Raw genomic sequence first — 13,041 nt, 5'->3', positions numbered from 1 at the left:
GCACAAAAAAACCTTTGAATTAAGAGTTTCCAGTGATTTTTCTTCATGGTTTATCAAATACTCTTTGGCTTTTGTGAGTCAAGTGCGCATTTGTGGCCACACGTCACTTTAAGATGTTTTTGATTCATGATGATTGGATCAGTATTCACAAGTAATGTATTCTCTTAATGAATATTTTAGTTATAAGCGAGACACCTTTCCAACAAGTCGCCACAGACATACTGGAGTTGCCACTCACGTCCATGGGCAACTGGTAGGTTCTGGTGGAAGACTTATTTCACTAAGCTTGTCAATATGTATGCTATTTGTGATCAAAAGGCTACTACTGTTGCGGAATGTCTGTTCCAGAATTATGTTTTGGAACATGGGGTAATGGAGACTCTTCACACAGATCTGGGAAGATAATTTGAGTCAGATGTGGTGAGGCATTTATGCCGGCGATTGGGCGTTAAAGACTTACACCACTCCATACAATCCGAAATCAGTTGGTATGTTGAAGAGGTTCAACCAAACGCTTATCGATCAGTTGGCAAAAATGCACTTGTAATGTGAGGGGGAGTGGGACTTTCTTTCGCAAGTTGCCTTTGCATACAATAACAGTGTACACTCCAGCACCGGGTTCACACCCTATTTCCTTAATCATGGCAGGGAGGCCTGGACACCTGTTGTATCCTACTGGGCTCAGGAGTTCACGAGATGCCTGGGAGCGGACCCTCGATGGACTTTGCAGAGTCCCTCCTCTGGCGGTTGAGAACTGCCTTCTGCCAAGCTAAAGACAATTACACTGTAGCCAGCAAGAAACAAAAGACTTTCTATGACGCTAAAGTGAGACATAACCTGTACAATGTTGGCGATCTTGTTTGCCTGAATGACCCCACTGAAAGCCGTCGTAAGTTGGCCCTGTAATGGAAAGGCCCTTATGTGGCAAGGCAACGCATGGACAAAGAGGATGAAATCAGGGTCACTTATCAGATAAGTAGCCCTTTTGAAGGGGTCTCCCCTCTACAAACGGTGCACTATGATCTTTTGCGCTGGTATAACTTGCCAGTTGTTTTTCCCTTGGAGGGTTTGAAGGGAAGACTCTCACTCTCCTGTCATGCCTCACACCCAGCTGGACGGGGGTCTTGCATTAGACAGCCCTACTGGCAGGGACCTCTCTGTTGATGGCATGAACAACGGAAGGGTACTTGGTATAGGTTCGAGTGTGTCCACTGTCCTGATTCATGACGACTTTGTTACTTCTCGGGTGGGCAGGCCTTTGCGACCTCCTGCCCGTTTCAAGGATTATGTCTGGGGGTGACCGTTTTATATTTTGTGGGGATCTATTGTTTTCTTGCACCGCTACTCACGCACACACTCACACTCATACACACACAACCATACACAGATTAAGAATAAATAAATAAAAATATACATAAATAATATATGTTATGAAAAATGTTTTTGTTTGTTGTCTATGCTTTTTGTAAATGTTGGCGGGGTATTCATGTTTGCATTTTTTGTTCCCTCTGTTGTTCTGATTTGTTGTTATGTTTTTTTCTCCCATCTGATTTTGTTAATGTGTGGAAATGGGGACATTTCTTCCTGTGAGCGGGGACACCTGTAACCGCTGGAATGTAAGGAGGTGTCCCGCAGTGAAGACATCAGAGGGGGAGGGCGACGAGAGAAGGACAGTTTTTTGAGGGGGTTTTTGAATAAACGGGAGTTGGCTGTTCCGCTCCCAAAGGAGTATCTTGTTTTGCGTTTTCTTCCTGGCGCATGTGAGCTGTGGGACACCTCACACGCTCTCACGCTCCAATACATTTATGTTTGTCAAAGTAATTAATAAGTACAAATAATGTATGCAAACTACTGAAGCATTCACACAAACATTTGTGACCTGCTGACAATTTCATCAGATATCAGTTAAACTACAATACAGTGGGCCCCCGGTTTACTAACTCCCTGTTTTACAAATTTTTCATCTTGCAAACGTGAACCGCGGCGTTTTTTGTCCCCCTCTTACGCACAAATCTTTCGTCTTACGAACAATCCAATATGCCGGTCAGTGTGTCTGCACTAATTTTTACGCTTTGCTGCATCAACAAAGATAACTATTCTCGCATGTCACGAAAACGCCGATATGCTATTGGTCTTATAAGGTCACAGTCACGGTCTCAGTCACGGTCTCAGTCACGGAGATGCCGATATGCTATTGGTCGATTAAGTTCACAGTCACGATCTCAGTCACGGAGATGCGGATATGCTATTGGCCGCCGTCACGTCAATCAGAGAAATGCTGATATGCTATTGGCCGAACGCCTTCATCTAGCTTGATGGCACAGCTGGTCGGTGTGTTGTGAAGACTTTGCAAATTTTATCTGTTAGACATGGCTTCTAAAATTGCAAGTGGCGGTAAAGGAAGAAGTAAGAGGATGATGACAATAGAAACGAAGCAGGAGATAATAAAAAAATACGAAGGAGGTGCACGCATAGTTAACCTTGCTAGTGAGTATGGCTGTAACCGCTCGGCAATCTTCAAGACTTTCCTTGCCAGGGGATGGACCTCGGTCAACAACAAAATAGAGAGGCTTCTTCTATTATGGATTAAAGAGAAGGAAATCGCCAGTGATATGTTCTCGTTTGAGAAAAGTTCTAGTTTAAGAAAATAAATAAATAAATGCTGCGGGTTGGTCTCTGCTCCCCTCCGCCTCCACCCAGCTCAAGTGACGTCGCCCCAAAGGTAAATGTCATTTTTCCTTTGTATATTTATATTATTTAAATGAACTGTACAGTAGATTATGTTACTAATTTTTAATATGTGTATAATGTCGTGATGTTTTACCTAAGGTTTTTGCACGCGTTGCACGCATTCACTAATTAACATAGGTTTGGATTGCCCGTCATACGAGCAATTTGAGTTACGAGCATAGCCGCTGAACGGATTAAGTTCGTAACACGGTGGCCCACTGTACATGTTTTTGGAATGCGGCAAGAATTTCGCTAGGAAACCCACGCAAGCACGGTGAGAAAATGTAAGTTCTTCACAGAAAGACAGAATTTAGACTTGAACCCACAAGCTTTCTTCAACCTCCAGATACCCTGGATTAATCAAGGTACTGTGGAACCCCGATCCACGTGGAACATGATGTTTTTTTGCCCCCTCTTTACGTCATTTTTTTAGCGTTGTGACCAAAACGCCTCCTCAAACATGGCGGTTAGTGTGCGTGCGTGACTCTGCAATTCGACAACGCATTCTGTCCCGTAACAGGGCCGCTCCAACCAGAGCACACAAAGGACCTCCCTCTGCTTACACACGTATGGATGCAATCACCCTCATGCACATCAACCCAGCGGCAATGAGGAATTTGCAACAGAACAGTTCCCCCGTTTCCGTTGAAATAAAGTCGAATCTGTACATAATTATAAAGATTATTGCATTGGAGAGTTTACGTTTGAAATACCATTTTTTATAAGAGAAATCTAGGTAAGACATTTTCAACGGTCTGGCGAAGGTCTGCTCATTGCTCCCTCTCTCTTCCCGGAAAATGTGTGCATGTGTGTGTGTGCCTCTTGCTGTGGGTGCGCTTGATGAGTGACACAAATGTGTCTTTGGGGCAGGAGTAGATCAAAACTCCACAGCTCATGAAGCGCACCCCGGCGCTCCTCTTGTCAACACACATGCAGGAGGCAGAGACGTTCGAGGAGCAAAGAACTTCCTATTAGTCTTTTTTCTACTAATGCTACTTCTTGATTAGCAAACTAGCCATGTTTGAATCAATCAATCAAATTTTATTTATATAGCCCTAAATCACCGAAGTCTCAAAGGGCTTCACAGAATGAAAAGAGGTCGTACAGAGACATCTTTTCAGTATAAGGTACACAACAGCATCCCCTGTCAAAGCTCCCAGAAGGGGAAGGAAAACTCAAAAACCCCAATTTGGGGAAAATCAGAAACCTCCAGAAGGGACCACAGGTGGGAGAAGCCCCCTTCCAGGCCCACAGGTTGAAGTGGATGCTGCATGTACCAGACACAGAAACAATATAAATTACAGAAAACATATTGTGCTATATAGTGCAGTGATGTCTTGACAGCAGGCAAAGCCATTGGGCAGGAACCATCCCACATTCCAGCCAGGTGGACCGCAGACGGCCAAACTCCTAACCCGTGATGGTCGACCAGCGCAGGACCCAATGGAGGCGGTCAAGTCAACCCTCACCATCTAGCTAGTCCCCTCTCCCAGCCGCAAGAGGGGGGCAGGAAAAAAGAAAAAAAAAGAAGAAGGCTACAGACAGGCTAAATTAACTAAATGCTTTTGAGTATAAATGTGTTTTTAGTCGGGATTTAAAGATTTCTACTGAGGTGGCTGCACGAACTTCCATAGGTAGGTCATTCCATAGTACTGGCACGCGAATGGAAAATGCCCTTGATTTTGCGCTTGACTGCCCTCCAGTGCTTCTCTACCCTGAGACACTATACTCTAGTTTATTTAGAGTGGCAGGTGATTTTCCCTGCATAATATAGATCTAGTGCTCTTTGGGAAATTCACAACTTTTTTTCTTTTCTTGTGGGAAGCTCCATGTATTATTAATACGGTCTTTAATGCAACCCTGCTAACAGCCATTTGGCCACTAGGTGGTGCAGCAACCTAATAAATAGAACTGGTTGTCAAGATGCTCTTTGCAGTGCGCCTCCGCACGGACACCTCACACCAGCACCCACTGCATATGTCTCCAGTCCACCCTGCAGCTCAGTGCCACGTCACACATTTCTTGGGAAGTGAATCTGCGCTTGTGCGGCGATTATCAAAGCATGAAATTGAACAGCACATGGTCAAATCTCTTTTTTGTCTTTCAGTGCAACGCCATCTTAGACTACATCTCTCTGTCCCTCCTCTTGTGAGAACATCAATCAAACGTGCTAACTCCTAACACCTATATTGATTTCAAAAAAAGAACACAAATGTGAATAAATGAAAACAATACATATTAAATGTTACACATGCTTCAATTACAATGGACGAGTATATACAACGTTTGTTTGAAACTTTAAGTGAATTGATTGAATGGTGACTCAAAACAGTCATATATATTTGTACATGCGTTAGTGCCAATTAAAAGGAGGTAAGAGTTTGCTTTTTTTATTTTTTTTTTGTCTTGATGACAATGGCACTGTTATGACCCATGGGTCATATGTTGTTCTGCTGTGTTCTCTCCTTGGTTTGTGTGCGTGTGTGTGTGTGTGTGTGTGTGTGTGTGTGTGTGTGTGTGTGTGTGCCTTTTTGTTGGAGTGAGTCAATTGTGTGCAGGTGGTGTCCTCCCATTGGCTGGCTCTCCTGATTGCCGCCCTATTTAAACAGCCCACGGACAGCACTCTGCCTCTCTCCGGTCAACTCACTACCAGAAACGCTACTTCTTTGAAACTAGCGTGGATTAGTTGTGACTCGGCTGTCTTTGTCCAATTGTAAATATTTGTAACTAGAGCAGTAGTAGGAGGGAGACGCCATTTTTGTTCAACCATTTTTCTCCTGTTTTTGTGTTAGTATATAGTTGAGCCAATTGTCATTTGTTTCCACTTTTGTTTGGCTAGCTTGTTAGGGATTTAGAAGATCTTTTGTTTGTTATTTTGTTTGTTTGCTCTCCCTCCGAAGCAAATAAAAACTGCTGTTTCAAATGGTACCTTAGAGTATCACAGGCTTTTTCTGGTGAGACGTTGAGGGGAGCACACACTTATGTCACACCCCAGTTCCCCTAGGCTGGGTTTAACAGGCACAGACAAGGAGAAGCAGTCGCTTTTGGCTTCATTCAATCAATAAGCAAAGGAGAACAAAATCTTGCCCGCATGTTATTTTGCTTTGTATTCGGATGTAGACCACACTTTTTCCTGTTTGGTGCTTTATGAACTGCGGAATTGACCATGTCCGATGGTGGTGGACCAGATTTTTCAAGTCTTGTATATACAGTAGTTGCTGGACTGCGGAGCAGCAACGCAGCCGCGATGCAGCACAGTGGCAGGCACCATGTAAAACAGCTCTAATTCATTAACATGGTGCACAACGCAGAGGAGACACAGCGGAGCAGAGCTGCAATGCAGTCAGTGGAATCGCCGGGTTAGTGTGGCTACCTTCAAAGTACTCCTGTGGTATTTCTTGTCCACTTTGCAATAACTGAATCTTATTTTATTTTTATCACTTTTTATATTGGAAACTAAGCCAAACTTGGAAACCGATGCACAAACATGATTATGTGTACCCACCTGTGTTAATGGAAAACTACATCTTCCACCAGTAGAGCATTATCTTATTTCTTGACATAAACCATAGTGTCTATTAGATCAGTGTTGACTGTAAACAAATGACTATGCAGATCATTAAGTGTAATTGAAGCTTTTTCTCAGATTCAAATGGGTGGCAGCAGAGATTGTGAACTGTGGTCAAGAAAGCTCAATAACCTCATCCACTTAACACTGTAGAATAGAGAAGCTTTTTCTAAGATTCAAATGGGTGGCAGCAGAGATTGTGAACTGTGGTCAGAAAAGCTCAATAACCTCAACCACTTAACATTGTAGAATAGAGAGGACTAATGAATGTGTTCACCATGTCACCCACAGGGACTGCATTGATGACAGAGGCCAAAGATTGGGTGGCAACATTTCTGACACCTGAATTAATCCCTGTGTTAGCTGAAGCCTGATGGGATTTTATTTTGCCTTTTGTTTAAAGCACTGTAACATATTTTTAAAAAAATGCATATCTTCACCAATACAATTCAAAAGTGGTCAACTGGTGTGTATTCACATCAGTGGATAGGTCTGTGGAAAATTGACCACAACAATCAAATGACATGAGGTGAATAAATTGTCATCAAACCCCTAATTGCAATGACTCAATGAGCATCATTTTTCTATTATTCTTTGTCCAAAAGTTATTTAAAGATCACCTTAATATTAATTTCTTAAAACTCTATAATGCTGGACAAAATGAATACAGTATATGTAGGTGATCAACAGGACCTAATATCATTATGGAACCTTTAATCTTGGGGGGATAAAAACAACATGGATTCCAATACATCATATTTACAATCAACGTATCATCAAGGAAGTTATTTACTGTAAATATTTATAATTAACTTTGCAATCAGAGCTGCAAGGCTGTATTAAAGCCAGTGTAGCAAACGAAACAATGACCCGATTTTCCACACTATAAGGCACACCTACAAGCCTTACATAATGCCTTTTAGCTATACAAGCAAGGTTGCGATCTTTTCATATGCTAATTAGAGCATTGCCAAGAGCATGATGCAAATAAAAGATGGTCGGAGCTAGCAAGGGTAAACTGCACAAGGCCAAAACAATGTCCAAAACACTTGAAAAGACAGACTTGCAGCCATTTCTTTCAAAGGAGAACACAACACCAACACGATGTTCAGCCGGAGGTCGGTTGGCAGCAGCATCTTTATTTAAATGTGAAAAGTCTTTAAGACAAATATTACTGCAGTACATATATTTACTTAAATCTTGAATGATTAAACCTTATACACTGCACAGTAAGTGAGCAGTAACCCCTTTTCTTTGAAGTCTCGCTCAGCTGCGGTCATATTATCAGTGGCCCGGATGTTTAATTAAAGTCTAATCTGTACATGATCAAACATGATAACATTGGAGAGTTTACATTCGAAAAAGAATTTGATTTTAAAAGAAATCTAGGTAAGACTTTTTTGTTTTCTTTTTACCCAAAACCCAAATTATTTCACGGAGCCCCTGCAGTCAGGCCATGGACCCCACTTTGAAAACCACTGGTCTTGTGCACCTAATTGAACCTACTGAAAACATAAATATATTACTACATGACTGGACGTGAAAAATAAAGCAATATTTTTTAATGGCTATGTCAGTAACTGTTCATTTTCAACAGGTACAAATGACAAATTTCCCTTTTATATAAAAATCCCCACAACATGCACATTAAATGAACAAGGCGATATAATTCAAGGCACCATCAGTATATTTTCTCAGGGAAATGGCAAAAGTGTTCTAATTTTCTTCTAAGAAATAAATGATACCAGCAATTTTCTATCAGTCATTTAAGTGAAATAGTTTTAAATCATAGTTAAAAAATCAGTGGTAATGTATTCCTATCTAGGGGGACTTCAGGGCGTAAGTTTTTCCACACTCACCATACAACATACTGTATCTCACAGATGAAATCTCTTCCCTTTATCACAGCACTGCTCTTTTAGATGGACATGCTCAGCAACAGTGTTCCTGCTCAGGCTCACTTTTAAAAAGAGTTGCCTTTTGTCTGGGTAAACTGCATCACACAAACTTGTAGAATAAAGGTTTTGATAAAATCCCACTCTAAATGGCCAGACTGATTTTGTGAGCTCTTCTGACGAGAAAGCAGCTTTTCTGAACAGAGCCTGCTGAGTTTTAAGACCTCCTTTAAATTCTTCCACCTTCAGTAGCCTGTTTCATGTCCATATTAATGTATTTGTCCATGTGTTTCATTCCATAATGCCGTCTTCTCAGAAAATAATTTTTCATTACCCCTACACTTTCTCCACACAGAAGACTCACATTATTCAGCATTCTGTAGATTCAGATTCATATTCATAGTTAATTAGTCTGCATAGCAGCACATCGCCTTCATAGCTGCACATGCCTGGGCAGAGAAAAATGGCCAAATTGAAAACAGAAGCTTTCAATAGCTCATCACGCTTCAATTTTAAGGATAATACGTGCACATTTTTTGGAAATGAGATTTTGTGGGCCATTTGGGTAATTTGAAAAATTACGTAATGTTGGTAAGCTTCTGTAACAGCTAATGACCTCTACTTGCAGAAACAAGCACTGCAGTTGATTTGGAAAACCTCTTTCCTTTTCCTTTGAATTGGTCTTGATACCTGAAGTGGAATCCTATTATGAAATAAAGATGAATTACAAATAAAGAATTTATGTTATTTGTTGTTTACTTATTTATTGTTGTGCTTATGTGGCAGGTAATCTCTTAAAGAAACATTGTGAGGGACTAATTTATAATTTACATGAATGATTTTCAAACAATACATAGATTTGGATTCACAGGTCATTAATTTGTAAGCTACGGTCATGAGCCTTTCAGTCCAATTCTATTAAATCATTTACAAATAAATTGGACATTCACGATGAAAAACTATAACATAGTGATGTTTAGAATTGGATGTCTGTCAAAAATATGTATGCATGCTTGACAAGCGGCACAGATGATTTGCTCATCGACTGACTTTGCCTGGTCGCTTGCTACCTTGGTACCTTGGTGTGATGTCACCTCAATTTGCATATTCAACTGAAATCCAAAGGCTCAGATCCACAAATGCAAAGGATCTTATCCACAAATCCAAAGGAGTGATTTATGCAAAGATGTAAAGTGGTGTCTCTTGAGGTCATAGTCGTGCAAACACGAGTTGTATTCAAATTACCTTGCACTCACAAGTTTTCAATTCGTAAACTCAACAAAATTTAGAGTCATACTTATGCGAAAACAATTCAAACTCATCCCAATTTAGGGATTCACGAATTGTCTTTTTGACAGCAATCTTAAGCCACAGTGCTCAGGTGTGCAACCGTTGCATTGTGGAGAAAGTAGTACTGGTGTGTGTAAAAAACTTGCACCCCGCGAAATGCAGTAGCCTTGCGGGCCGGTTCAAATAATAAATCAATATCTTTCCGGGAGACATAGAAAATCTTCCTGCGGGCCAAAACCTTTACACATGTACTCAGCAGTCAATTGCATGAATAGGTTTGGTCCTTTAGTTTTACCTGTGCAGGTGTAACACCTATCTCCATGTTGTGGTCCATGAGAAGTCTGGAATCTCCTGCCATTCTCAACTGAGACTGCTTAACACCTGTAGAACCATAGAACAACGTTGCAATTATACACCAGACCAGATTTGTCATTTATTAATTGTATCGTTAAAATAAAAAGCAGCAAGATTTGTTTGTGCCACAATCACGGGCGAGCAAAAATAGATTTTGACCACAGAAAAAAAATACTGAGTGGGTGAAAATAGATTTTGAGCACAGAAAAAAAAAATGAGCACGCAATGATGGATTTGAGCACAGAAAAACTTTTTGCTCGCTCAAAATCTGATTGCTTGGTCACGATAGCCCTCTCTCCCTCCGACTCTCGATTAAATTGTGTCCCCTCTGCGCACTCTGTTCGGGACACATGTCACGAATGTTCCACGAAGCGAGCCAATCAGAGCCAGCAACAGTACATTGATTGACTGCTTCTTTTCCAATCAGATTGCTTGTTGTAGTCACCTGGAAAAAGCAAACGAGATGGCATCAACATGGACTTGGGTGGGAGGTGGACTTCTTTGGAAACAATGTATCAGCATTATTTTAATATATTATTATTATTATTATTATTATTATTATTATTATTATTATTACTGTATTGTCTTATTTGATAGAACTACAGTACCTTGTTAGTTTTTGTACTTTAATGATATAAGTCCACCTCCAGCCCAAGTCGGTGTTAGAGCTGGTCAACATTTACTGGTCCTGTCAGATAAAAAGCTAACCATTTGTATTTGGAAGACGGTGATATATATTGCTACTTGAATATTCTGTATGTCACTTTAATCAATCAGGAGCAGTGAAGTCGGCTGTTCATTATTTTTTTTCAAATATATATTAATGTTAAGTGTCTATCATAGGGTATTCTTGCTGCATGAACGTTGAAGTCAACAGGCTAAATACAGTGGGCCCCCGGTTTACAAACCCCCTGTTTTATGTATTTTTCCTCTTACGACGTGGACCACAGCGTTTTTTTGTCCCCCACTTATGCACAAACCTTTCGTCTTACGAACCATCGAACAATCCGGTCAGTGTGCCTGCTCTATTTTTTTCACTTTGTTGCATCATCAGAAACAACTTTTCTCACATGTCACGGTAACACCAATATGCTATTAGTCTTAATAAGGTCACAGTCATGGTCTCAGTCACAGAGATGCCGATATGCTATTGGTCGATTAAGGTCACAGTCACGGTCTCAGTCACGGAGATGCCAATATGCTATTGGCCGGCGTCACGTCAATCACAGAAATGCCGATATGCTATTGGCCGAATTCCTTCATCTAGCTTGATGGCATAGCTGGTCGGGCGTGTTGTGAAGACTTTGCAAACTTTATCTGTTAGACATGGCTTCTAAAATTGCAAGTGGCGGTAATGGAAGAAGTAAGAGGATGATGACAATAGAAACGAAGCAGGAGATAATAAAAAAATATGAACGAGGCACATGCATAGTTAACCTTGCTAGTGAGTATGGCCGTAACCGCTCAGCAATATGTACAATTCTCAATAAGAAGAAAGCTATGATAGCAAGCAAGTCTTCTAAGGGCAAGACTTTCCTTGTCAGGGGACGGACCTCGGTCGACCACAAAACGGAGAGGCTTCTTCTATTATGGATTAAAGAGAAGGAAATCGCTGGTGATATGTTCTCGTTTAAGAAAAGTTCTCGTTTAAGAAAAAAAAAAAATAATAATTCTGCGGGTTTGTCTCTGCTCCACTCCGCCTCCACCCACCACCAGCTCAAGTCACACCGCCCCAAAGGTAAATGTCATTTTTCCTTTGTATATTTATGTTATTAAATTTAACTGTACGGGAGATTATGTTACTAATTTTTAATAAGTGTATAAAGTCGTGATGTTTTTACCTAAGGTTTTTGCACGCGTTGCACGCATTCACTAATTAACATAGGTTTGGATTGCCGTCATACGACCAATTCGAGTTACAAGCCTAGCCGCTGAACGGATTAAGTTAGTAACACGGGGGCCCACTGTACATTGTGGTTCTCCCAATGTCCTTTTCAATCCAAAAGTTTTTTGTAAAAAATCTTAGGGCCACATAAGCTACATGAAGAACAAAAGAACAAGGATTTATCTTCAGATGAAGGCAGGGACTGTAATTGTAACATTAAGATCCCAGTGATTTGTTCTCCCTTTAAGTCAATCATGATATGATCTGATTTAATGCAATAACATAAATAAATATCCAACAATCACAGAACATTCGTTTTTTCTTGTTTTTATATTGTTGGGTTTTCGGGTATCAGCGAAAAGTGCTATTTAAATTAAATGCAAAATTTGTTCATGCTTCAATGCAGCAGCAGGAGCATGGCAGCCCTGCCATCATTACAGTTTGAGGCCTCTACACATCTTCATACAACGTCTGTTTTACCACTGCCTGATGTCACTTCAATAGAAGAAACGTTGAGCTCTTGAAAAGTTTCAGATGACCCTCCCTGTGTGGTAGCCACGATTAATCACACAACACTTGTCAAATTGTGACAAAGGGACCACACCAAATTACAGACATTAGAATTCCTCAAAACTTAGAAAACCCATCTTAGAGATTCACCAAAGGAATTTGCAAAATACCAATAGAAAATGGTAAGAAAACAGTGCTCATGGTTGGTGTATTCTGGTATTTAACTCATTTAGGACCACATTTTTTTTCAACATGAAAACATCTACAATTCAATTCAATCCAATCCAACTTTATTTGATAAGCACTTTAAAACAGCCACAGCGGACCAAAGTGCTGTACAAAACAATAAGAACATCGTAAAAACAGACACAATAGCTCACTGATATAAATCGCTAAATCTGATAAGACAAATGGGTAAGGGTAAAACAAAGAATAAAATGAAGGCTAAAAAGAATAAAATAGCGAATAAAATGATAGGGATAAAAGAATAAAGGAATAAAATAAAGGTAAAAAGTAAAAAGTCCACTGTCTTACTAAGTGTTAAACGCCAAGGAGACGAGGTGGGTTTTGACAAGTGATTTAAAAACAGGCAGGGAGGAGGCCTGCCTAATGTGCTGAGGCAGGTTATTTTAACATGAAAACATTTGAATCATGTGTCATTGGTAACGGTTTGAAATAATCAAAGAACTTTTTTTTTTTTTTTTAATGTGAAAGAGTGGATGAAAATATGTGTTTCCTTACCGGTGGGATAATATGTTGTATTCTCAATTAAAGATGCTGAGTAAGTAAATTTCTCTGCATTTTGACAG

The 13,041-nt window shown here is 40.3% G+C and overlaps 1 protein-coding gene across 1 annotated transcript in view; it reads right to left on the bottom strand.

Moving 5' to 3' along the window:
• The window catches only part of kcnj5 (potassium inwardly rectifying channel subfamily J member 5), a 48,159-nt gene that overhangs the window by 22,313 nt on the left and 12,805 nt on the right, over positions 1 to 13,041 (bottom strand). The window contains exon 2 of the mRNA XM_088427120.1: positions 9,779 to 9,864. Within this exon, the coding sequence (XP_088283246.1) occupies positions 9,779 to 9,841 (63 nt within the window). The 5' untranslated portion in view covers positions 9,842 to 9,864. The remainder of the gene's footprint in view (positions 1 to 9,778; positions 9,865 to 13,041) is intronic.

This window comes from Hippichthys cyanospilos, chromosome 11 (assembly GCF_059441005.1).
Source record: "Hippichthys cyanospilos isolate Australia breed blue-spotted pipefish chromosome 11, RoL_Hcya_1.0, whole genome shotgun sequence".
Taxonomy (NCBI): Eukaryota; Metazoa; Chordata; class Actinopteri; order Syngnathiformes; family Syngnathidae; genus Hippichthys; species Hippichthys cyanospilos.
The sequence above is the reverse complement of the archived record's forward strand: the minus strand, read 5'-3'. Positions and strand labels throughout refer to the sequence as shown.